General features: G+C 33.6%; 2 protein-coding genes across 3 annotated transcripts in view; both read left to right on the forward strand.

Annotated features, from left to right (window-relative positions):
- On the forward strand, positions 1-4,372 carry LOC129224880 (uncharacterized). The gene is made up of 3 exons (XM_054859426.1): positions 1-1,466; positions 3,267-3,603; positions 4,361-4,372. The coding sequence occupies exons 1-3, from the start codon at positions 1-3 to the stop codon at positions 4,370-4,372; spliced, it is 1,815 nt and encodes a 604-aa protein (XP_054715401.1).
- The window catches only part of LOC129223862 (ubiquinone biosynthesis O-methyltransferase, mitochondrial-like), a 23,708-nt gene continuing 3,876 nt past the window's right edge, over positions 4,360-24,191 (forward strand). The window contains exons 1-4 of one of the 2 annotated variants that reach the window (XM_054858227.1): positions 4,360-4,494; positions 18,123-18,262; positions 21,073-21,135; positions 24,054-24,128. In XM_054858227.1, coding sequence (XP_054714202.1) covers positions 18,136-18,262; positions 21,073-21,135; positions 24,054-24,128 — 265 coding nt within the window. In that variant the 5' untranslated portion in view covers positions 4,360-4,494; positions 18,123-18,135. Of the gene's footprint in view, positions 4,495-10,834; positions 13,829-18,122; positions 18,263-21,072; positions 21,136-24,053; positions 24,129-24,191 lie in introns of those variants that run through there. The other variant, XM_054858226.1, reaches the window with a different exon arrangement.

Raw genomic sequence — 24,191 nt, forward strand, 5'->3', positions numbered from 1 at the left:
ATGTCAATTTTGGACCAGCCCAAGATATGTTCTTCTTTGCCTCGCATACGTGACCCAGATTTAGTTCAAGAATTAAAACGTCGAGGAATTGAACTAACAGACATAGGTCCAGAAACTCCTCCTATTGACATGCTCATCGGTACTGACTTTCTGGGAGGAATATTAACAGGAAGAATAGAAGTTCTGCCATCTGGTATAACAGCCGTAGAAACGAAACTCGGATGGAGTGTTTTAGGTCCAGGAAAGAAGAGCAGCATAAATATGGTATCGCTATGTATGCATCACTCAGAGATACACAAAATTTGGGACTTGGAATCTTTGGGTATAACAGATCCCACTGAGAGGAAAACAACTAAGGAGCTAGATGAAGAAACGGTCACATTTTTTCAAGAGACAATTCGGAAAACTGGAAACAGGTATGAGGTGGCTCTTCCATGGCTAGCAGGACATCCTCACTTGTATGATGGATACGACCAGGCAGAAGCAAGACTTCGCACCGTTACAAAGCGTCTTTTGAAAGACAATTACTACGAACTGTATGATGGTGTCTTACAGCAGTGGAAGAATGATAACATCATAGAGGAGGTGACAGAAGCTGAAATGTCAAGTTCAAAGTCTTGTCATTATTTGCCACATCATCCAGTCGTTAAATCATCAAGCGCTACCACGAAGGTCAGGCCAGTCTTTGACGCTTCATGCAAACGCCCCGGATATGCCTCCTTAAATGACTGTCTTAGTACAGGACCAAGTTTATTAAGTGAAATCCCTCGCCTCATAAGTAAATTTCGTTGTGGTGCCATTGGAGTAATTGCAGACATTAAACAAGCATTTCTTCAACTCTCTTTAGCTTCCAAAGATAGAGACTACCTAAGATTCCTTTGGTGGGAAGACAAAGAACACACTAAGATGAAATTTTACAGGCATTGTCGTGTTGTTTTCGGCGTTTCATCAAGCCCCTTCTTATTAAATGCCACGATTAAATTTCATCTTGAATCGCAGGAATTCCAATCAATAGTCCTGCAAAACACGATCAATCGAATGAAAGAAGGATTTTATGTAGACAACTTAGTCACGAGTGTGAATACCAGCGAAGAACTGGAACAATTAAAATCGCAAGCTATAGAAGTAATGCAAAAGGGTTCCTTTGAATTGAGATGCTGGGCTTACAGTGGAATTGAAGGAAGTATAGATCAGAATGTACTTGGCCTGAAATGGGACACTCATGCAGATGAACTTTATTGTGCTGGCTGTAAAAGGACTTCAGAAAAGGTCCTTTCAAAGAGAAAGCTTCTCTCTATAGTTAACAGCATATACGATCCTATTGGATTTACGTCACCTGCAACTCTTCTTCCAAAATTATTGCTTCAAGAAGCTTGGAAAAACAAGATAGGCTGGGACGACGATCTGCCTCTAAATATTCAACATAGATATCAACACTGGGTGAAGCATATTGATCTCATAGAACAGTGCAGAATACCTCGTCGATTAATGCTAGGAACTCTTGAGAATACAAGCCTGCATGTCTTTACCGATGCTTCCGCAGATGCATACGCTTGCTGTGTATACTTACGCTCTGAAGAAGAAACGGGAACCTCTGTCCAGTTAATAACTGCCAAAGCCAGAGTAGCCCCGATGAAAAGACCGACGATTCCACGCTTAGAGTTGCTTGGAGCTACAATGGGTGCAAGAATAGCAAGTACCGTTTTAGAAGCAATACAGCAACCTTTGAAAATTTCCTTTTGGGTCGATTCAATGGTTGTCCTAAGTTGGATAACGAAAGGAGAACCGTGGAATACTTTCGTCGGTAACCGGGTTAAAGAAATACGTCAACTTACAAATGTCGATAGTTGGAGATTTGTACCAGGATCTATGAATCCGGCCGACTTGCCTTCGCGTTCTTGTAATTGGAAGGAGCTGATAGATAGTCGATGGTGGGAGGGTCCCACTTGGCTAAAAGAAACAGAAAATACCTGGCCAAATACTGAGATTACGATGCCTGAAGAAGCTTTAGTTGAAAGAAAGAAAATTGTTATCTGCAGCACGAATATTAACTTACAGGAAAACTTCAGCAAGAAGTTTCTATACTTTTCTAAGTACAGCAAAGTTATAAGAATGGTAGCTTGGATGCTGAGATTTATAAATAATGCTAGGAATAAGTCCACCCGAGTTATCTCCGAGTTAACATGTGAAGAAATACAGAAGGCAGAACTCGCCGTCATTAAATTGGTACAAACAGAACTGCATGCTGAATTGAAGGAAAATTACTCGAAGTCTATACGATTTTCCGAAGAGTCTGGAGTTTTAAAAGTTGAAACTAAGTTAGTTTTGGGTGAAGACCCAGAAGATTTTCAAAAACCAACCGTACTACCAGATCATCCCATCGTGAGACTGTACATCGAATACGTTCATAAAGCTTTGATGCATAGTGGTGTTCAGACAACTCTGAATCATATTCGAGAGCTCTACTGGATTCCTCGCGGTCGGAGGGTTGTTAGAGAGGTTATAAGCAAGTGTGTGATCTGCAAGCGACATTCAAGCAAGCCAGTACAGCCGAATACAGCGCCTCTGCCCATTGATAGAACAAAACGCATTTCTGCATTCCAAGTCACTGGTGTAGATTTGGCGGGACCTTTACACTTACGTCAGGGTACCAAGGCATGGATTGTTTTGTTCACATGTGCTGTATATAGAGCCATTCACCTAGAACTCGTCACGTCATTGTCAGCTGAAGCATTCCGGCAAGCAATGAGAAGATTCTTCGCTAGAAGAGGGAGATGCTCTGTAATGTATTCTGACAATGGGTCAAATTTTACTGGAACAGCACGAGCCCTTCAATCATTGAATTGGGAGGAAATACAATCTGAATGTGCCTTGCAAAACATCAAATGGCATTTTAGCCCACCCACCGCGCCATGGTACGGTGGTTGGTAGGAGAGAATGGTACGTAGTATTAAACAAATTTTACGAAAGTGCTTGGGAAAGGCTTGCGTGACATACGAAGAGATGCTCACGGTGTTGTGCGAAGCAGAAAGTGTCATTAATGAGAGACCACTCACCTATATCTCGGACGATCCGAATGAAATGACACCTGTAACTCCAGCTCATTTCATACAAGACATAAGAGGATCAGAAACACATGACTTGGACATCCTTGACTCCCAGCATTTATTAAAAAGAGTGCGTTATGTACAAAGTTTGCGCGATAATTTTCGAAAACGCTTCCAGAAGGAATATTTAGGTGAACTTGTACGTAATCCAAAATCTAGATCAAAACAGCAGGAAATTTCGGTGGGAGAAATAGTTCTCATAGGATGTGAGGACACTAAGAGATTGAACTGGCCATTAGGTCGTGTTGTTGAACTGTATCCTGGCAGGGATGGTATCCAAAGAATTGCCAAACTACGAGTTGCTAATGGCTACCTCGTTAGACCTTTGCAGAGGCTGTATCCTCTCGAAATGTCAATCAGTGATTTGCCATCAGACCTAGCAGCAAATGGAAAGGAGGTAGCAGCTAATATCGATTCAGGGTACTTGGAGTCCACAGCAGCTTCTATTCCAAAAACCCTCAACCCTAACGCTGAGATTTTCATTCCCATGACCGAGGTACCTCAACCAGTGAAACAAACCCGCAGTGGTCGACGAATATTCCCTCCACAACGTTTGGACTTGTAGACATCAATTAGTTTTTTTTCGTACTGTGACTTTAAAATTGTGTTAAATATTATTTGCATTATTCATTATTGTCTTTCATTTTTGTTATATTTTGAAATTATTTATTATGTATTTTATTTTATTGTAGTTTTGTATTGCGTCCAGCTTTATTTGCAATACAAAAGGTGGGAGTATGTTGAAACTCATTTGATATTTTGGCAACACTGTTTTTACTATAGTTATGTTTAGTGAACCTGGCAACGGAAAATGTTTTAGAATTACTTTCTTTTGAATTGTCGTTGTTATACGTCCTACGGTTCTAAGCTAATTATATACGATTATTATACGTTTTAAGTTGCTCAATATGTTTAAGAATTATATCCTGTGTATGTCATGTCGTCTACAATAAATTGTATACCCGGGATTTACGAAGTTTTATTTGAGTAACAACACCTATCTCTAGCAATGGAGATTGGCGCTTAACCGGAAATATGGCTCGCTACTTCCGGTCTACGTCAGTGGTTTGTTTGTTTATTTAGGATATTTGGTGAATAGCATTGACTGATGTCATTATTGGTCATGTGATCAATATACCGGTAGCTACCGGTTATGCAGTGCAAACATACCCATGTCATACCACTCCAACTGCTTCGAGCTCCAATCAGTTTAACTGTTTAACTGTAACTGTGGATTTTGTTTGGTTTTGCAGGGTCGAGCGTGAAATTGGAAACACAAGTTCATTACATAAGCTGTTATGTAAAGTAAATACAAGTAAATATTCTTTAAAAATTTTCCTGTATTAAAAGAGAACAAACCACGTCAAAGATAAATCTTTCTTCTGAGGTAAGCATGAATTTCCACTTCTATTTCCATCAATTCATTTAAAATGGGTAATGTGCTTTGAACTTTCAAAATTTCTGTTTAGGGTTGCTAAACTAAATTCATTTGAGAAAAGAGAAGTTGGGAATATACAATTCAAGTTACAATTCAGTAATCCTGTTACTAAAATAATTGTTTATCTTTTCCATTCATCTGTTGCTTTTCTGTTACATATTTTCGGGATTTTTTATTTTGATATTACAAATTGTTGAAGAATTGAAATTGTAAAACTACTCTTTCATTTGTTTTCTTTTTCATTTTATTTGCACCCTTGTGCAAATTAATTGAAACAAACTCGAAAAACTGAGAAATCTAAGGACAAATGCTATTTTATTTAAATTGTATTCAACAGTAAAAGATTTTAGTATATAATATGACTGCCACAACACTTAATAAACATTTGGTCATGATTTGGCATAGAATCCACCGACTTTTTACAATAATATGTGTTCTTGTACTGGACATGAAATAGCGCAGTGATGAGCTTCTCTTCTCCCTAGTTGAACAGCCCTTATGAAATTGGCAGTAGGTGACTCTTGCATATAGCTTAAAGATTCTCGATTGGATTGATTTCCAATGTCTCAGGGTGCGTTCATGAAGTCAAACTCATTAAACGAGTGAAGCGAGTTAACCGAGCAAGGCGTTCAAGAAGAGAACAAATTAACTAACTGGTCGTTTAGAAAGTGTAGTTTCATGTTCAGTTAGTGTCATGGTCGGTTAGTTTCATGAAGCAAAATTCTTAACGAAGCTCACGAAGGAAAAGGGTGGCTTGCTCGCCAATGCAAACTACAATGTTTATGTTTATAAATGCAATATGGTGTGCAGTTCATATTCAAAGAGTTATGAGTTTATTGTTGAGGAGATGAAATCTTATAGCGAGAAAACGTCAGTTTTTGCAGGATTGAGAAAATTTCAATAAAAGAAATTGAAATAAATACTTCACACTTTAGTGATTTATTTGTTCTAGACAACCGATGATAAACAACAACAACAACAAATATATATATATATATATATATATATATATATATATATAATGCATTTTGAATTTTAAGATCCTTTATAAATTCATAGTACTTTACTTTTAGTCAAATATTTTAAATACATCAATGCCCACTATTTCCAAGGTCTTAACGGGAAAATTTAAAATTAAAAACAAATTTTGCATTTTACTATAATTGATCAAAAAAATAATTCAAGGTACTTTGCTTATATCAGGTCATATCTGATTTTATAGAAGTTAGTAGATTTATAACAGGGTTGGCAGGTTTCTGCCAAGGCGGTAAAAACCACTGGTAGAAACCGGTTAAAACCGGCATGGCAAAAACCCCTTTCTGCCACATTTATGGGAGAAACTCAAAAAATGACATAAATGCAATTCCTGACATACAACAGAAAATTTATAAGAAAAATAATTAAATATTAACCCAAATACAATTTATTTACAACACTATCACCATTCAAAATCAAATTTTTACATTGTTTTCACACTGCAGCAGCCTGTAACAAAATACAAGTTTTGACGCTGTTTCTAAACCTAAACACTTTCTCAATTTGTTGTGCACAAAGGAGAAATTTGAGAAGATTCTTTCAATCCCAGCAGAACTAGCTGGCATTATCATCAAAGAACAAGCAAGATTCACAAAACTTTCATCTATAGCACATTTTTTCAAATTGAACCACCATGCAGTAGCTGGCGTAGTTGTTATAACTTGATTGGAAAAATAGGTTTCGGGAAAAGGGGCCAAGCTATGGTATAAGGTACATAATCAGGGTTAATATTTGTGAGTAAAGTTCGGGCACTTTCTTCTTGATTACATTATAAATTTACTCCCAAATACTTTGGATGGAGCATATAGGCTAGTAAATGATTATCAGTAACTGCTTGATTAAATCTGTGCATCACTTCCTTCTCAAAAGCACACATAAGAGAGTCTTTTGTTAAATAAATCCAAACATTGCAAGCATCTGCAATTGAGCAGTTCTCTTTTTGAACTGAATCCAGAGCAATAGTAACAGGTTTTATCTGCAGCAGCAAGTGTTTAACTTCTTTGTGAATCATCTGATTATTTATAATCTGAACAATACCTTTGTCATGAATATCATCTTCATATTCTTCTAGTATTTGTAAATAATATGGGCGATTCTTCATAAACAACTCTAAGCAGTCCACCTAGCTATTCAACCATGTATTACAAGGTGTATGTGGTTTTACAGCTTTTGGGTAGTCCTTTAGCCAAGCTCCTTGCCTGTGATGGTTTCTGAAATATTTCTGGACTGAAACCACATGTTTAATAAGAGAATCTGGTATGATATCCAGTCCAAGAAGATTTAAGTAATGAGCTGAACACCCATAAGTTGTAACAGATGGCATTTCTTCTTCAATAATTTTCCTCATTAACTCCATCTTGTGTTCATTATCAGTTACTAAAGATAATACTTTGCAGTCATATTTCGTTTCAAGCTCTATTATTGCATTTTTCGCTAAATCAGCACAGTAAGTTGCAGCAGCAGGAGCTCTTTGAGAATAGCTTTATTCAATTATATTAAGTGTAAAATGACAAGTTTCTGAATTTTAGAGTTTAATGAAATAAAAAAAAATCTGTATTTATTTAAATATCTATATATATAATTCTCTTACGTGCCGGCAAATGAAGGGGTGAATTTCTAAACCTCTGTTGGCAACACTTTGCCGATAAATCATGTAAACAAACTTCTACGTTGTTTTGAAATCTTGAATCACAGAATACTCAACGAACTTTTTTTTTTTTTGAGATGAGTTTGAGTCGGGCTGTGGCCCATTTCAACCTTAATCAGCAAAGAAAAGCTCAAAGAAGGCAGGAAACCGTTCTTGAATCCAATTTAAGACGAGCCATTTCCAGAGTTGTATTCTCTGATTCGCTGCCGATAATTTTTAGCGGCTGGGGAATTTTCAGTCAGCAGTTCCTTCAACAGATCAGGTGCGTCACACAATGCCGGTAACCGCACCTTTCCGTCATGGCAACATTTAGTATATTTATTTGCAGTATTACGCTCTTTCTGCCAATAAAGAGCACCACAAAATTCGCATTCTTCACACATTGCTCCACAATCATGTTCATCGGCAATGTTGTTTTGAACGCGTAGGCGCTTTGAGCGTCGTCTATTCTCTGCTTCAGTACGACAGTTCAGTTCAAAATGAATAACCGAGAAAGAATTTACTTTATTCCTTTTATTCTCAGCTGAAAGGTTTCGCCAAATTTGTTTAGGGTTATAGTAGTTTTAGTATTGTGCAAGCAAAGTAGCCTTGGCGAGTTTTCGCGTTTTTAGTTAAACCATTTTTTGTTCGTGACGTGGCAAGGATTCAGAATAACAACAAGAAGGACAAACGTTTGAGAAAATATGTTTGGTGCTCTCTGAGCCTGTTTTTAGTCATGGCCAGCTCTATGTGGCATTATCAAGAACAAGATCTTTTGAAGCAGTGTCAGTTGTGGCTCCCAAACGGGACATTTTTAATTGTGTATATGAGGAAGTTTTCTCAGATTAGAATATATAAGAGTGTAAATATGTAAATATATATAAGAGTGTAAATAATGTAAATACATCCCTCGGGGGAGCCTGTAACCCCTAGAGGGCGCGTCCCCAGGTGGCGGATAGGGGAATGCCTTCATTGGTTTTCCAATGGGTGGTAGAAGGGAAATAAAATACCTTCCGCGGACCAACAGGTAGAAGTGCAATCTCTCCAAAGCAATGACAGACACTTTTGTATCTATAATGGTAAAGTTGTGCACATTGCCAAGGCAGTCATCTTACATACAGCAAAGTTAAACTGTCGAAAATCTGGCTAAAGCAGACAAATTAACATTATGAACGTAATTTTCATATTGGTTAAATGGATGGTGACCTAAATGCAATTACCAACTTTAATTTTTACGGAAAATTTTAGCTAGGCTAATGTATTGGCATACAGCGAGCGAGCGAAGCGAGCATGGATCGCGAAGCGATCCACAGGGAACTGCGTAAGCAGTTCCGGGGGTTGGCGAGCGATAGCGAGCAGGGGGCGATAGCCCCCTAGTTTGATATATTACACTTTATATCTTGAATACAAACAAAATAATTATAAACAAACTGAAAAATTTGTTACTTACAACATTACAAGGCTAAAATTTCTAACACATAGCAATTTCAACTGTGATACATTTTACTTTGCTTTGGAAATGTCAGTCTTGTTATTTAACATATTTTTACACTAATTATTAAATAGCTATTATATTAAGTTTTTGAAATGACGAAATGGGGTTATATTTTTTATTTTACTTAATTTATTTTACTGTCATTAAGTAATATTACTAGAGCTATTAAAAACTTTTTCTAGTTTTTGCCAGTTTCTGCCGGTTTTTACCGGTTATAACCAGTTTCTGCCACTGGCAGGGCAAAAACCAGTTTCTGCCGGCAAAAAGCCAACCCTGATTTATAGTGACGTTTTATATGTAAAAGGCATCTGCCTGACTTATTTTCCGCATATACCAGGGGATACACCAATTTAAGAGTAAACAAGAGACTTTTTTATGTTTTTTTTTTCAGATTTTTTTAGAAATTAACAGAATTTGCAAAGAGTCACAGAAAATAGAATGTGTGAACAGGTTTCTTTCCCCTTTTTTCATTGTTTTAAGAAATGTGTACTTTGTTGTTCTATGCAAAGAAACAATGATGGAATCTGAAAAATTATCTTAATTAAATTGGAATTAAGTTGAAAGGAATCACTTGACCATTTGTTTTCTTTTTTTTATTCAAAAGAAGAATCCTCTAGTCTTTTTTTTTTCATCACTATCTTCAAAAACCGTAGGTATAATCCGCAAAAGCAATGGTCTGCTTCCAAACGTCCGCCATCTTTACTTTTAACTGAGTGTTAAAAAAGTGCACACAGTTAAGAAGAAAACGATGAGCTAACGTTCGTTGAGCCAGTGAGTTTCGTGAGACTTTGAACCCTTGATGTGGTTCTTGAGGAACACGAATTTTTTGACCTTATTGGATGTATGGAAGGGGCTAAAAGCATGCCCACTAGAGGTGGGGGGGGGGGGGGGGGGAGACATGGTTCAGAGTTCAGCAATGAAATTTTATAAGGTGTTTTGGGGGTACTTTTCTTCATGGGGTGTTTTGGGGGAAAGGTTGCCTTTTTTCTTGGGGGGGGGGGGGTGGCCTTGTATAATTTTAGCAAATACTTGCAGTGGAAACAAAAAATGTTTTGTTCTATTCAAAGTTAGGGGAGGGGTGAGGGACAACAGACTTATTTCCCCATACATAACATCCTGTTATAAAATTTTAGCTTTTTCTTGACCTTGTTTTGGTTTTATATTTAATTTTATAACATACTAAGCCAAGACTGGGAAGTTGGCTTGCAAAACGGAGAAACTGTTTGGTTTTAAATGAATCTTTGTTCTCACAAAAATGTATGAATGTATTCCACTTTTAAGACAATATTTCATAACATTTGCTTTGAAGAAGGGGGGGGGGGGCATGAGCTCTGCAGTTAAAGTATAAAACTAGTGTGGTTGTTAACCATCATTTACTCCAAAAATTTCTATTTCACAGAGTAAAAATTTTATCTCCATGTGTGGCTTATTTCTTTTGATCTTTGGTAAAAAAAAAGAAATTATCCATAATAAACATACATTTTATGATAAGCTAACAGAAGTATCACTTCTCATTTTAATTTTTATGCCTCCATTCTGACCCCTGAAAAAAATGGAATGGCAACCCTACATTTATGCATTTTTCTTTCCCAACAGAAAGCCTTAAATGCTGAGTTAAAAGTAAATTATGAACAGACTTTGTTATTATTATTAATATTTTTTAGATAATTATGCTTTTAACTCGCCAGATTTGTAAAATAATACCTAGGAATAAAAATTTGTTGATCTGTAACTTTTATTTGTCATTTTTATTTTCCTTTCAAGTAAAAAGATTTGAAAAATAGTTGTAAACTTGAATTAAGTAGCCTTTTTTTACTGCAAAATTTTTAGATTGCTACTTAGGCTGTATAGATTTTAGAATTGATCAAATCACTGTATACAGTAAAACCTGTCTACAACGATACTGCCGGGATCTGAAAAAGTATTGTTATAGACAGGTTATCGTTATAGACAGTTTGGTTATTCATGCAGACATTTTTCTGCGACCAAGGAAAATATCGTTAAGACAGGTTCATTGTTATTGACAGTATCGTTATACACAGGTTTTACTGTATTGTAAAAAGTACATGCTAAGGTTGCATGAAGTTATCCTAAATGGAATTTTAAAAAGTAATTTACTATATGTTTTTCAGATGGTTGCCTGTGTATTTTCATGTGCCACTCGAAACTTTTTTAGCAGAAGTGCTTTCTGCCACTCCTTGAAATATTTTCAGTGTACTGCTAGTTTTTCATCGAATGCTACCGTAAATCCCAGAGAAATTGAAAAATTTACTACTAAAGCAAATGAATGGTGGGATAAAGAACTTGTACTGCTTCATTCTATGAACTCGGTCCGAGTTCCCTTTATTCGGGATGGTCTCCTTTCAATGTCTGGGATGCCAAAGAAAACAGCCCATCCCTTGAAAGGTTATTCCATTATTGATGTAGGTTGTGGCGGTGGAATTCTATCTGAACCTCTTGCCAGATTGGGTGCAAACGTTACAGGTCTTGATCCTGGACACCAAAATATCGAGAAAGCTATTGAACATGCATCACTTGATGAGAAACTGAAAGACAAACTAACTTATGTGTGTGATACTGTTGAAAACCATATTTCTTCACCATCTAAATATGATGCAGTAGTTTGTAGTGAAGTAGTAGAACATGTGGATAACCTTGAAATGTTCGTTTCACATTGTGTTGAAATAACGAAAGATGGGGGCTCATTGTTTTTTACTACAATTAATCGGACTGCTCTGTCATATTTGCTCTCAATAGTATTTGGTGAATATATTACAGGTTTAATACCTAGGGGAACTCATGATTGGAATAAATTTGTACAACCAAAAGAATTATGTCACATTTTGGAATCTCTTAATTGCCGTGTTGTGTCAGTTCAAGGATTTATGTATAATCCTGTTACAAAAAGCTTTGGGTGGTGTCCTAATACTAGTAATTCTTATGCATTACATGCTGTAAAGTAGTTCCTTAACAGTGTCTAGCTTACAAAATGTGTTGAGGCGTTAGTTAACGTAAGTTTAGAAATTGTTTAGCTGCTTGCATTACAGCAATGCCTGTATAGCATTTTTCTACATTATATAGTAAAAGAAAACTATTTACTTCTCCTTTTCAGTCAATATTCAAACAATGAAATAGTTTGTTTCAAGAAGGAAATAACTTAATTATGCAGAGTGGTGACAGATCATCAGGGAAAAGTCAGGGAACTTTATTAATCAGGGAAATGTCAGGGAATTTTGAAAAAATAACAAAAAATCAGGGAAAATTGATTTTATGAAGAAATTTTTTTTTTTTGCTTTACAAAATTAAGTACTCTAATTCTCTACGCATTTTCCGCCAATTAGCTGTTCAAAAAAAAAAAAAAGTAAAATTAATGAGGTGCGATTATACACTGCCGCATATTTGTGCATCTTTTTTCCTCAACGTCAAAGTATTGAACCTTACTTATTAACCACAGGATGAACTTCCTAAGATTGCTTCTGTGTCTGTTAGGTTGTTTATTTTACCTAGCTTGAAATTTCCCTTTACGCTTTCAATGCTACGTAAAATAAACAACAACACAGGCAAAGAGGAAGCCTTCATTAATGCCTTAGCTCCTTTGCCTTTATTCCATTGTCTCGAAGTAATTAGCGTACTGTAATCACGACTTCAAGAAGAAATCTTTGGTTTTTGAAGTAATGCTATAAAAGCTTAAAAGTTATTACTTAGTGTTTTTAATTTAATTGCTAAAATTGAGCTTTCAATTAAAAATAACTTTGTTTTTTGCCGTTATACTATTTGTTGTCACCGCAGATTATAAAGATTTTCTTTTCTTCAGACTTAAGAGTGATTCTTTAATTTTATAACCAAGTTGTATTCTTCTTTTATATATTTTGAAATTAACTAATTGCTTTTTTTTCTTGCATTTCAAAGTTGTTTGATACAAAAGCAATCTAAGATTTTTTTTCGTTACGTACTGAAATCATTTGAAATAGAGTTAACTTGTGTACTTAAGTAAATATCTTTATTTTTTAATTGTTGAAATGCTGTATTCATTCATTAAAACCTATGTTCTTGATTAGAGAAAAGCTCCCTATGAATGGATGTCAAATGGTTTCATCTGTTTTGCATAAATATGTCAATTAGTTATATAAGAATAACTACATTACTTCTGTTCTTTCACTATTACTTGTTATTCTTACAACAATTATTATACTGTTTTAAAACTTAGTTCAAAATAATTTCAATTACTTTTTAGTTCTATCATAAATACACATATGTTTTTAAGAGTAATTGTAATAGTTTTTTTAAAATTCTTATTCTAAGTGGTTTCTCGAAGTAAAGTATTTTTTTTTTTAAATTTTCTATAATCTTTCCATTGTAGAAAAATTTAATATAGTGTTTTGTAGGTTTTTTTCCCAAAAAATAACTTGATATGTTTTTTTAACAATTTTATTTAAAAGTAGCATTTTTTAAAAATATATCTTTAGTTCAACAACTTTACACAACTTAAAAGTTTAAAATACTGCATTTTATACAGATATACAATGGATTTCAAGTAGAGCAAAGAAAGAAAACCATTATCATTGGTAACGTAAATCAGGGAAATTTGCTGAACTTAATCAGGGAAAAGTCAGGGAACTTTTTTTCACAGTTCCTGTCGCCACCCTGTTATGGGTGATGATTATAAATTGTATTATACATTAATCATTTCCTATGTTTATCTAATTAATAGCTGACATATATTAGAAAAAAAGGCATCCACATTATATTTTGCTTTACAATTAATTTTCTTTTTTTAATCTTTTGTCTGCAGCTTTGGTGATGTTTGTTGAAAAATTCTTTCTGCCAAATTGATCATTAATAAATAGGATTTATAAATTTTTTCTTCCTGTCATGATAATTGTACTTGCATGTGCATTTTTTGTTTCACGTGGAAAAAATTATACAATGGCTGTATAGTAGTAGAAATATGCATATGCAATCAGACTATTGATTGCTTACATCACTGATATGGATTTTAATTTTTTTTTTCTTGTTTTTACCAATCACTTGTTTCAATTTTTCCTTTAAATTAATTCTGATTATCTCAGTATTATCAACTTGTTTGTGATTTAAAATATAATCAATAAAATAGTTTAAAATATTCATGTCTTGTATTTCATTTTTTTTAAATCAAACATGAAAAAGGAGTTTATATTATCATCTACGGTGTTTGGGTGTTTTTGGTGATTTTATTTAAAAAAAAGATAGGTGATCTAACTTAAGTCTTGTATCTTTGTCAGACTATATTTGTTCTTTAGCAAAAACATAAAAGTAGAAAATAAGTATTTTCATTTTCATGTAAGTCAGCAAGGTTTACTGTAATTTTCTTTTGTCAACTAAATGGTTCAGTATCAGGCCCGGATCTACGTGCTAAAGGGGCACGTGGCTCTCAGAGGTGTAAGAAACTAGTCGACCATTAGGGGCCCTGCTGATTGTTTGCTGGGTAGCTCAAAATTTACAGATTTGGACCTGTTCGACGGTATGAAATGAAACTGATTTTTTAATAATTTGTTGTCACTAATCAACTATATAGTAATTTTGCTAACTATTGTGAATGAAAGCTACTCTTAAAATAATGTAAAATTCATTCAGCCTTAAGTATACTTAATTTCAGATAATTTCATTTGATTATAATATTCAAGAGCTTTTTCTCATTCTTCTAACAATAGCTGCATCTAGAGATTGTAGCTATCCAAACTAAAAATTAACCAATTTTGTAACATTAAAAATGAAAATAATGGAAAATGTTTGAAAACATCTCAAACAAGATCGTCATATCCAGGACTTCTGAAACTCAAAACGAAAGCCAGTAAAACATATTTGCCTCTCCCTACCATTACCAATTTTCCTTTCAAACTGATGTTACTATTTAAAAATTAAAATTCTATGCACAAAATTTTACATGAAAATTTAGGTGAAAAATTTGATGTCTGTAAACTTTTAAAAGTATTTACGTCTTTTGTATTTTTTGAAGTTTGGTGTGCTTAATCTACCGAAGGGGCTACTGAGTGCATAAAGATTATATGAATAGCTTGCAATGGATAATGAAATAACTATAACAAGAGCAAAATTATTTTTAACGCAATAACAATGAACTAACTTGATATCTAACCTATTTTCACATTGTATTAATCTACTTGATAAATTAAATTTTCAGATTGAGAAGTACTATCAGCAAAGTTATTTAACCCAGTATTTTGACCTTTGAAAAAACACAGAAAAGTAAATCTTAGAATTTTTTAAGTTCATCAAAATTGAAAAAGCATATAAAAAGTCAGAACTGTTTGAATACTCCTGGAAGTGTTAGTTGGGTTTTAAGGTCAAACAGGTTTTGCTTTTAAACGAAAGGGAGTCTGTAGTATCAGTTCAGCCTATGAGGGACATGGAGCCAAATCAGGTCATTTCGAACAGTTACTGTACATGGTCGATTGAAACTAAACAATAACATTAACCATGCTTTATTTGAAATACTAATCGAACCCTTTACATGTTTTACTGTTTTAATTTGAGGTTTTATTTGATTCTCTTTTCTTCTCTTTAGAACCATTCTTCTTCACTTGCTGTAAATAATAAACTAACTATCTGAACTAAAAGATTGATAGTACATGAAACAAGAAATATATAATCTTTTATAAATGGCTTGTTTATTAGTATCAATTGTCCTTGAAGTAGCAACAAGGGCAACCATCTCTTTTGTTTTTGATAATATTTTCTCCCTTGATAATTCCATCTTCTCCTTACTTTTTTTTCCCCAATCATTTCATTTTTCTTCTAAAAGTCAAAATCTTTTGGGGGGGGGGGGGCTAATTAAAACTACTGGTGCTCTGTTATTTTTGTGTCTTCAATGCCCCAGTTCATCTATTATTTTGTTATTTTGTTGCAATTTTTACAACATCAATGTGCTACCTGGCAGCAGATAAACCCAAACCCTATATAGACGTAAGTTAGATAGTTAAAAAAATGTAGTCCCTAACATTATTTGATTATTTGGTATCAAAATAAAACAAAATGACCTTTGCCCCCCCCCCCCCCCGGCGGACCACCGAGTGATTGATACCCCCCTAGTTATGTCACTGATGAGTTACCTAACCCCTTGAGCCCTCAGCTTTCAACACATACTTTTGAAATGGCATTATTTACATGGTGCTTAATGTACTGTGTCGTAATGCTGTTTTGGAACTTGGGCCAAAGAAAATGTTACAAATGTTATAATATAAGTATTCAATGCTTCCATGGTCTTTAGAAGCTGCCTAATTTTTATATTTGTAATTAAGAGCCCTTAACACTAGAATGACTGAAATTTTCTGTATACCTAGAAAGACTCAAGGGGCCTGTGTGGCCTCTACCCATTGTTTGGGTGAATTCTTTCAAAAATTTTTCCTGAGTGAGTTCACATGCCCGATGCACCTTCTTATATGACAAAATAAAAACTTAGGACATTAATTTTTTCAGCTTTTCTGTCTTTACTTGCCAAAAGGTATAACTAGTTTAACTTTGCAAGAGCAATGGCCGCGGTTTGGCTGGTAAGCAATCGGTACTGTTTGTAGCATTTGGATATCCAACCGGCTGCATAAAGAGAAAGTTACTGGTTAAACTAGAGTGAATAAAATTTATTTTATGCTACAACAGGTAGGTGAAAGGAAAAAAAAAATTATTTTTAAAAAAATTATAGCCTTTTTTGGCTAAAGGGCCACTGTGGCCCCTCCCATCTTTCTAGGTGTAAGGATTAATATTAACAATAAGGGCTGATTGATCATGAAATGAAAACCCCACATTGACATTTGAATCGTTTATTTCAGAAACCACCTAAGTGCGTTTTTTTCAACTTTCGGAAAACTAAAAGAAATTGTTTTGCAGCTTAAGTATAGGTCTAGTCTCCTTAAAATATTTTTTTTTACCAAATTAAAAACATGCTATTGGAATAATCAATGTATTTAAAAAAGTTTTTGAGTTATAAATTTTTGAAAAGATTGCACTTAGGTGGTTTCTGCAATAAATGAATGTATCCAAAGTGATTTTTTAAAATTTATTTTTGAAATTAAGTCAAACCATTAATTTTTACCTGTTTTGTTATCAAAGGTAAGTAACAGACACACTTAAGTGTAAAAAAAGAGTGTTTTTACTATGCCTAAATCAAAAAATACAAGTAGACTACAGGTTACAGTATGTCTATATGCAAAGTATGTGACCGTATTTACTTATTCAGCTTCTGGCAACTCCTTGTCACCTTGTCAGTTGTTGGCCATTGGACATAGTGTCCTAGAAGGGTTCATATCCAACAGTGTATTTCATCAACTTTTTTTACATTGTCTATCTTTTTTTTTCTTTTTTTTTTTGTTTGGGACCTAAAATCAAAAATCTCACTGTGCAAAACCCGATAAATTTAAAAATTTGTTTACATCATTCAGCAGGGCTTTGCTGGGAACTTCTTTTCCTTTGTATGAGACTTAATGCAGTCCTTTGAGCCTAGCGTTCCGAATAATGTTCCATTTGTATTTTTCTTAGGTTCATCATCTGAACTATCCGACATGGCTCAGTAGCTATATATAATGTAATAATAAACAACAAAATAACACCTAATTTTCACCAAAAGCTCATGAAAACTAACCACTCAGTGTTAGATAACCTTTGAATCAAACAAAACAGCAAGTCACAAAACAGGTGAGGCCAACCGTCATGAGTGAAATTTGCCACAGAAAGAACCTAAGCCACAGCGCTTGGGTTCTTTCTGAAATAAACGGATTATTTTCAAGGCAGCCAAAAGGCATTGCTGATATTGAAGGTTGTTATTTCTGTACTAAAAGATGTATTTACTTTTAAATTGTACAGTACCACCAAAAACACATTTTTAAAATTTTGTCCCTTAGGTGGTTTCTGAAATAAAGGATTCAATTACAGGTTCTTTGAAATATTTAGATTCATCATCTAGCCAAATCTCAACATGGTCACTATTCTAATTGAGACATTACATGCTCAGAAGTCACAACTGTGATCTTACAGGATAGATGGGTAGACTAGAGATGTTGCAGAACAGATCTATCTCTCTATCTGAATGCTTAGCCTTCAAATTTTCACCATAATTTAAAGTTCGCTGCAGTTTGGACCTCAAAAAGAAAATAGCTCTCATTATTTTATAGAAAGATATCAGGTTTAAGAACTCTGCTTTTTTGAAAGGGGATGTCAGCTTTAAGGAACTTTACCTTACTGTTACAAAAAATTATTTTCATCAAATATTTCTCACTTCAAAAACAACATTTACCATGGTCTCTGTGCTCATGTATTACTACTGTGCTAAACACAACATTTAATCTAAATAAATTAAAAAAGTAAAATTTAAATTTTATACTTTATTGCATACTATTTTTGCCTTTATTAAAATTTTCTCCTCTTATGAAACAGTACTCTGCAGAATATGGGGAAACGATACTATTGTGACTACTGTGAACGCTCATTTGCTGATGGTGCTGAAAATCGTAAGAAGCATCTGGCAAGTGTTCATCATCAAAAACTAAGGGCAGCACACTATGAGCAATTCAAAGGTAACTTTGAAACATTGTATAGTTTTTATATTTTAATGAGCTCCTTGATCTAAATTTTGAGTTATGTGCAATTTTTTTGCTACTACTTATTTTTTTTGTAGCATTTTTACTTGTTAGAGTTATTATATTTTAAGATACATATAGATAAATCGAATATTTAGATACACTGAAACCTGTTTTCATGCGGTGTATAGGGACGCATACAAAAAATCGCATTAAAAAAATTGTTGAAAACTTCACGAGTAGCTTTTAAAAGTTTTCGCAACGCAGTTTAAAAATATTTTTTGTACGGAGGATAGGGACTGCATTTGCTTGCTTTTATCTTATTTCTATTGCATATTGTTAATCTGTTTAGCACAAAAAAAATATATTACACTACCTTGTTTATTTTTTGTTTTCTGCCCCACTTGAAGTTAAAATTAAGTTGTCAAGAGAAATCTTTAGTTTTTTTTAAACTTAAAATAACCGATTCTTACAAAGTTTAAACAATACTAAAAATTTACAATGAAGTGCTAAAATATCAGAGACTTTAAAGTTGCAATGAAGTGCCTTAAATAATTGAATTGTTCTAGAATTCTTGAAAATAATTATAGATATGTCTGAAAATCCTAAGCAAAGTGTGCTCCAATTTTATTTCTTAGCAAGTGCATAAACTATGAAGTGTCCAAACGGGCAGTATGTTATTCTCTTGTTAATAATTGTCTCTATTTTCTAAATCTGTACACCATTTCCTTTAAAGTATTTTTTACTATTGATCATTTTAGATTTAATTCATTGTTGTATTTGTCAGGGTATTGTAGGGGTGATTGAAAACTAATTGTACTGAACACCGATGTGAGCAAGTAACAATGCTTTGTCCTTTCTCTCCCCCCGCCCCTGCTCTTTCTCTCTGTCGACTCCTGTCATTGATTTGTGGAACCAAAAACTATTTTTACTGCATATTATCTTAATTTGCGAAAGAGTATATAACTTTTTTGAAGTTTTGTTTGTCCATTTTTGTAGTTCCATCGAACCCTTATAAGGCTTCAAAGTGCAGAATTTTATATCTATTTTTCAAAAACATGACTGCATGTATTAAAGGAAAAGAGTCTAAGATATTAAAGAAGAAAAGTAAAAAAAAATTCAAAAATTGCCTCTCGTCCCACCAAGAGAAAAGTTGTTCGGACTGCAAAAGGGGCTCCACACTTGAAATAGCTTTGGGCCCAGTTAAGTCTAAATCTGGCCCTGATCTTGGGATTTATTTAATTACAATTTGGAATAACTTTTCATTTGGTGTGGTAAAAATATAGTTGAAGGTTCCATGAGAAAAGAGAAAAGTTTTATTATGACATTTCAAATTAGATTCACATGTGTAGCAACTGCAGATGCACCGATTAGTTGGCAGTATTTGACCACATTGCAAGTATTTATAATCAGCCGGTTTTTGCCTATCAGTTGAAACATTGAGAAGCAAAGGGATGCAAGTGGCAAAATGAAAAATTTGGAGATAACCAGTACAAATTGTTGGGGAACCCCTCCTCTGTCTTGGGCAAGAGATAGTACTACAGTAGAAGACCATTATAACGCACACCTTGGGACCAGAGATTTTGCGTTATACAGGTTTTGGCGTTATATAGGTCATTTCACAAATTTTTAAACTAATATTCAAAATATATCTATATATTAGCACATCAGAATGAGTTTTATCTGTAGTGAGTATTAAAGCACTAATCATACAATGAGTCATTCACAAATAAATATGTTTTTTATTACAAGAAAGTGAAATATCCTGCACTTCTGCTAGTTTCATGGTTTGCATAACAGCTGCATTTTCAAGAACCATCTGGTATTTTCATTTTACTGTGAATGCTAATTTTCATTTAAAAGCTTTGAATTAAGATGAAAAGATGAAAAACTGATTAAAAATTTTATTTCCCTAACAATTTTTATGTTTGCAAGGCAAAACAGAGGGATTTTTTGAACTTCAAAACTTATTGTTTACTTCTGAAAAGTTGTGCATTTTATAGAGAATTGTCGTATACAGGTCGGCGTTATAAAGGTATTCTGCTGTAGTAGCCTTGGTAGGTGCTGCTGTATAGCATGATTTAGAAAAAAAAATCAATGAAAGCCTACCTAGGATGTTATCTTTAAAGTTGATTTACTCAAAACTTGAAAATGACCACTTACATTCCTTTACTTCCAACTGCCACAATAGGTCGGAAAATATTTTTTGATCAAAATTACTTTAATTATGCCTAATACAAGAAACTACAGTAAATGAATTTATAAACATTAAGTAAAAATATTTTTTTTATTCCTTAAAAAGAAAGGTTAGATGATTGTGAAATGGTTATATGCATGCTTGTCTTGGCTTTCCTCGCCTCCCCTCAATTTTTTGAGAGTATACTCCTTATTCCAACTTTTTTTTTCAGTTATTGTAGTCACTGTTTATAGCAGGGGTTCCCAAACTTTTCCACCCTTTGAAGAATTAGAATTTTGTGACGACACCCTGGTCTAGTTCTATTATACACGTTTTATTGTTACCATGGGCACTCGGCTACACAGGCGGCAAAAATTTCTGCAAAGAGGTTCACCAAAGCTTTTACCACGCTATGGCTAATGCTTGGAAAATTACGGGAGCTATGTCCAAAAATACTGCGAAGGTGGTAGATTTTTGAGCAATAAATTTCTTTGCTCTGTACTTAATCTTTTATTAATTTCAAAATGGAACTTACTTCCCAAACGACGCTCGTCTAATTAATTTTCAATTGCATGAAAACTTAATTTGAAATGCTTTTACTTATTTGAAACTTTTCTTCCCATTGTTGTAGATGCTGCTACATTATTGGCAGAAAATAGGGCAAAGAAGCCATGCCGAAAATTTCATCAAACAGGTTTGTATTTTTTCGAATGCATATTTGTCATTTTATTGCCTTATTCCTCATTACTAATGTAGTTGCTTACTGCTTATGTTCTAGAAATAGTGTATTTGCTGTATAATGTGGGTTTAACCATTAAGTAAGTACAGTAGAACTTCAATCATCCAAACTCCTGTTATCCGAATCGCTTTCGGAATTGCGATTTGCAAAATAATGATTTTGTCTAAATGCATTCCCCTCTGCGAAACTAATAAACAGTTTACTTTGAGAGTGATATTCAGCAAGCAATGACTTTCATTTTAAGTACGGTGTGTACACATTGTACTAATGTAGAGTACTTCTAAGCGCACTTAACAAGTTAAAGTGTTGCCTTTTCATTTCATTAATTTAAAGCTCCCTTACTTCAAAAATAGTTTTTTTTTCTCCAATTTTCATTATACATTCAATAATTAATTTAAATAGCCCTTTTGTCAGATAAAATCAAATTACCTGAATTTTTGATTATTGGAATTGGGTATGGTCACAATTAATTTGGTAATTGGATTCCTACATAACTCTTTTAAGTGATTAAATTCATTTGGTATAAAAATAGTTTAATTTTTTATCTTTTTAACTATTTGAAGGACATAAAATGGTATAAAATAAAAATTACTTTTAAAGAGATATCAGGCAAAATTCATCATAGCTTTATTTGGATGTTTGCTATATCCAACCCTTATGGATATTCTCAACTGATTATCACAAATAAGGTTTAAACTTCAGTCTCTGAATGCTGTAAGGAGCTGTGTTTGGTATTTGCTTGAAAACTTAATGTATTGAAATGGTGTTCGTAACAAAAACTTTTTTGCACTCTGTAAAATTTTGTAAGAGTAATAAAGCCTGCTGTAGGAAAAATACAGAGATACAAGGGAGTTTCAAAAAGAAAAGTAACATGCCTGTGACGGTTCCCGAAAATCATCCACAATAATGACTTTTTTGTCTTGGAATGCAAGGACATGACATATGTTGCTTTCGTTAAGAGGCAAAGCAGCGGTTCCCAAAAATCATCCACAATCCCATTTAGAAAAAAAAAATCTAGGAATTACAAAACTATATGCAATGTAAATACAATATCTGTGTATCAAATATCAATATCTCTGTGGAGAAATAATCTGAATACAAAGATACTCATTACTTCTCTACAGAGTCACCATACTTATCGAGGCATTTGCTCCAGCGATACAACAAATCATCAAAACTGGAATGGAAAAAATGAGAGCAGATACAGAATTTTCAAAGACGGGGCGGTTGATTTTTTATTAACCTACGTATCTGGTTTATACATGCTTGGGGGGAGCGGCTGGCTCAAAATTTTTATTTACCAGAGAAAAGTCCAAACTCCTTTTTCCTAAAATCACCAAAAATCGGCTGAAATTGTATCTTTAAAATTTCAATTCTGAAACAATTTTTAAAAGGACATTCGAATTTGAAACCCATTTCTTTCCTTAACCTCGTCAAAGATGGTCTACATTTAAGTTTTAAGACTTCAATTTGGAACATTTTCCAGTCATGTATTTCAATCTTGAACAATGGTGCTCTCGCAATTGACCCAGCGTGGGGCAGCATTTACGGTTGACCACATATCCGTCAACTCAGCCATCTTTTATCTGACATTTTCTCATGTTAGTGGACACCCTGTTCCATTTACCAGCATTGTTTGAGAGCTCATATTGTCTTCGTTATCTTCAACGTGATTTTTATTCATATAGAAAATCTGCATACTCATTAGAGCTTTTGTTACCATACTTTTTGAAACACCAACATGCATTTTATTTCTTCATTGCCCTATTCATTATATATATTTTCTTATGTCAAGAAAGATTTAAAAAAAAATTAAACTCAAATTAAACTAAAAGTTAGTTTAGTTATGCTGTCTTAGCAGCTATTTATAAGTTTTTGCTTTTGAAATGCATCAAACTTTCTTCTGTTATTTTGTATAGAAATGTTGTGGTTTGACATTGCTGTTTATATATATTTTTTCCAGATGCTTCCCTATAAACTTTTTATCAATAGCAAACTTTATTCAAATTTTTAAAAAATAATTGTGTGATATTTATCAAACAGTAACGTGGAATTTTGGCTGAAATGGCTGATTTCCCTAACATGCGGTGAAAATTTTTATGCTGAAATTATAGTTATTATTATTATTATTTATTTATTATTATTTTTGTATTAGTTGGTATTTGTATATTTTTATTGAAAGAAAAATAATTTTTGTATGAATAAATTTAAAAGGAAATAATTAAGTGTGCTTGTATGGAGATGAGAGTATCATTACAATAGCCTTTCACTATATCACGCTTGTCAGGAAACAATAATAAAAAAAAAGTATCCAAATACCAGGCACATGCAGTGGCATTAGCGAACTTTGCCAATCACACTCAATTATTCTCCAGAATATGTTACCAATTTTCTTGCCTGGTTGTATTGATCAGTGTATTCCAGGCATAAGCATGCATGATGTCAAAGAAATGAAATTCTGTTTTTTAAACCTTAGAAAGAGCCATACCATATTTACATGCAACCATTTTAAGCAGCAGAATATAAATTTCTCCAATGTGCTTAAAAGAGTTTTAAAAAAAAACAAACTTTTTTTTTCACAGAAGAAATCTGACAGAAGTTAAGAAGTTTTAAATGGTTTATTTGTGACAAAACTGATCTACCTAAACAACTTATAAGGTAGTAAATACACTCTATCTGAAATTTTATATTAAGCTGTGAATATTCAACTTCAATTGTGCATGAACTCTTCAACTAATTTACACGTGTGTTCTCTAATTTATTTTTAGAAAATTTATTGAATGTTTTATTTGCTAAAACTACTGCTTTATATAAAAAGAAAATGTTATTTTAAAAATAATTCACTTAGGTAATAATTACTTTTACTTTTGTAGGAAACTGTGATTTTGGATTAAGTTGTAAGTACTCACATTTTACGCCATCAGACATTAAAGAACTGGAAAGAGAAGGTAATTTTGCTGTTCTTGATATTATTTAATAACCAAGGAAGGTAAAATTTTAAATATGTTTCA

This window comes from Uloborus diversus, chromosome 6, assembly GCF_026930045.1.
Source record: "Uloborus diversus isolate 005 chromosome 6, Udiv.v.3.1, whole genome shotgun sequence".
NCBI lineage: Eukaryota > Metazoa > Arthropoda > Arachnida > Araneae > Uloboridae > Uloborus > Uloborus diversus.

Excerpts from the sequence above, each read along its gene's own strand:
- LOC129224880 (XM_054859426.1), top strand. The coding sequence starts at position 1 with ATGTCAATTTTGGACCAGCCCAAGATATGTTCTTCTTTGCCTCGCATA. Across the intron at positions 1,467-3,266 it reads CATATTGATCTCATAGAACA|ATCAAAACAGCAGGAAATTT; the intron begins GTGCAGAATACC and ends TCCAAAATCTAG.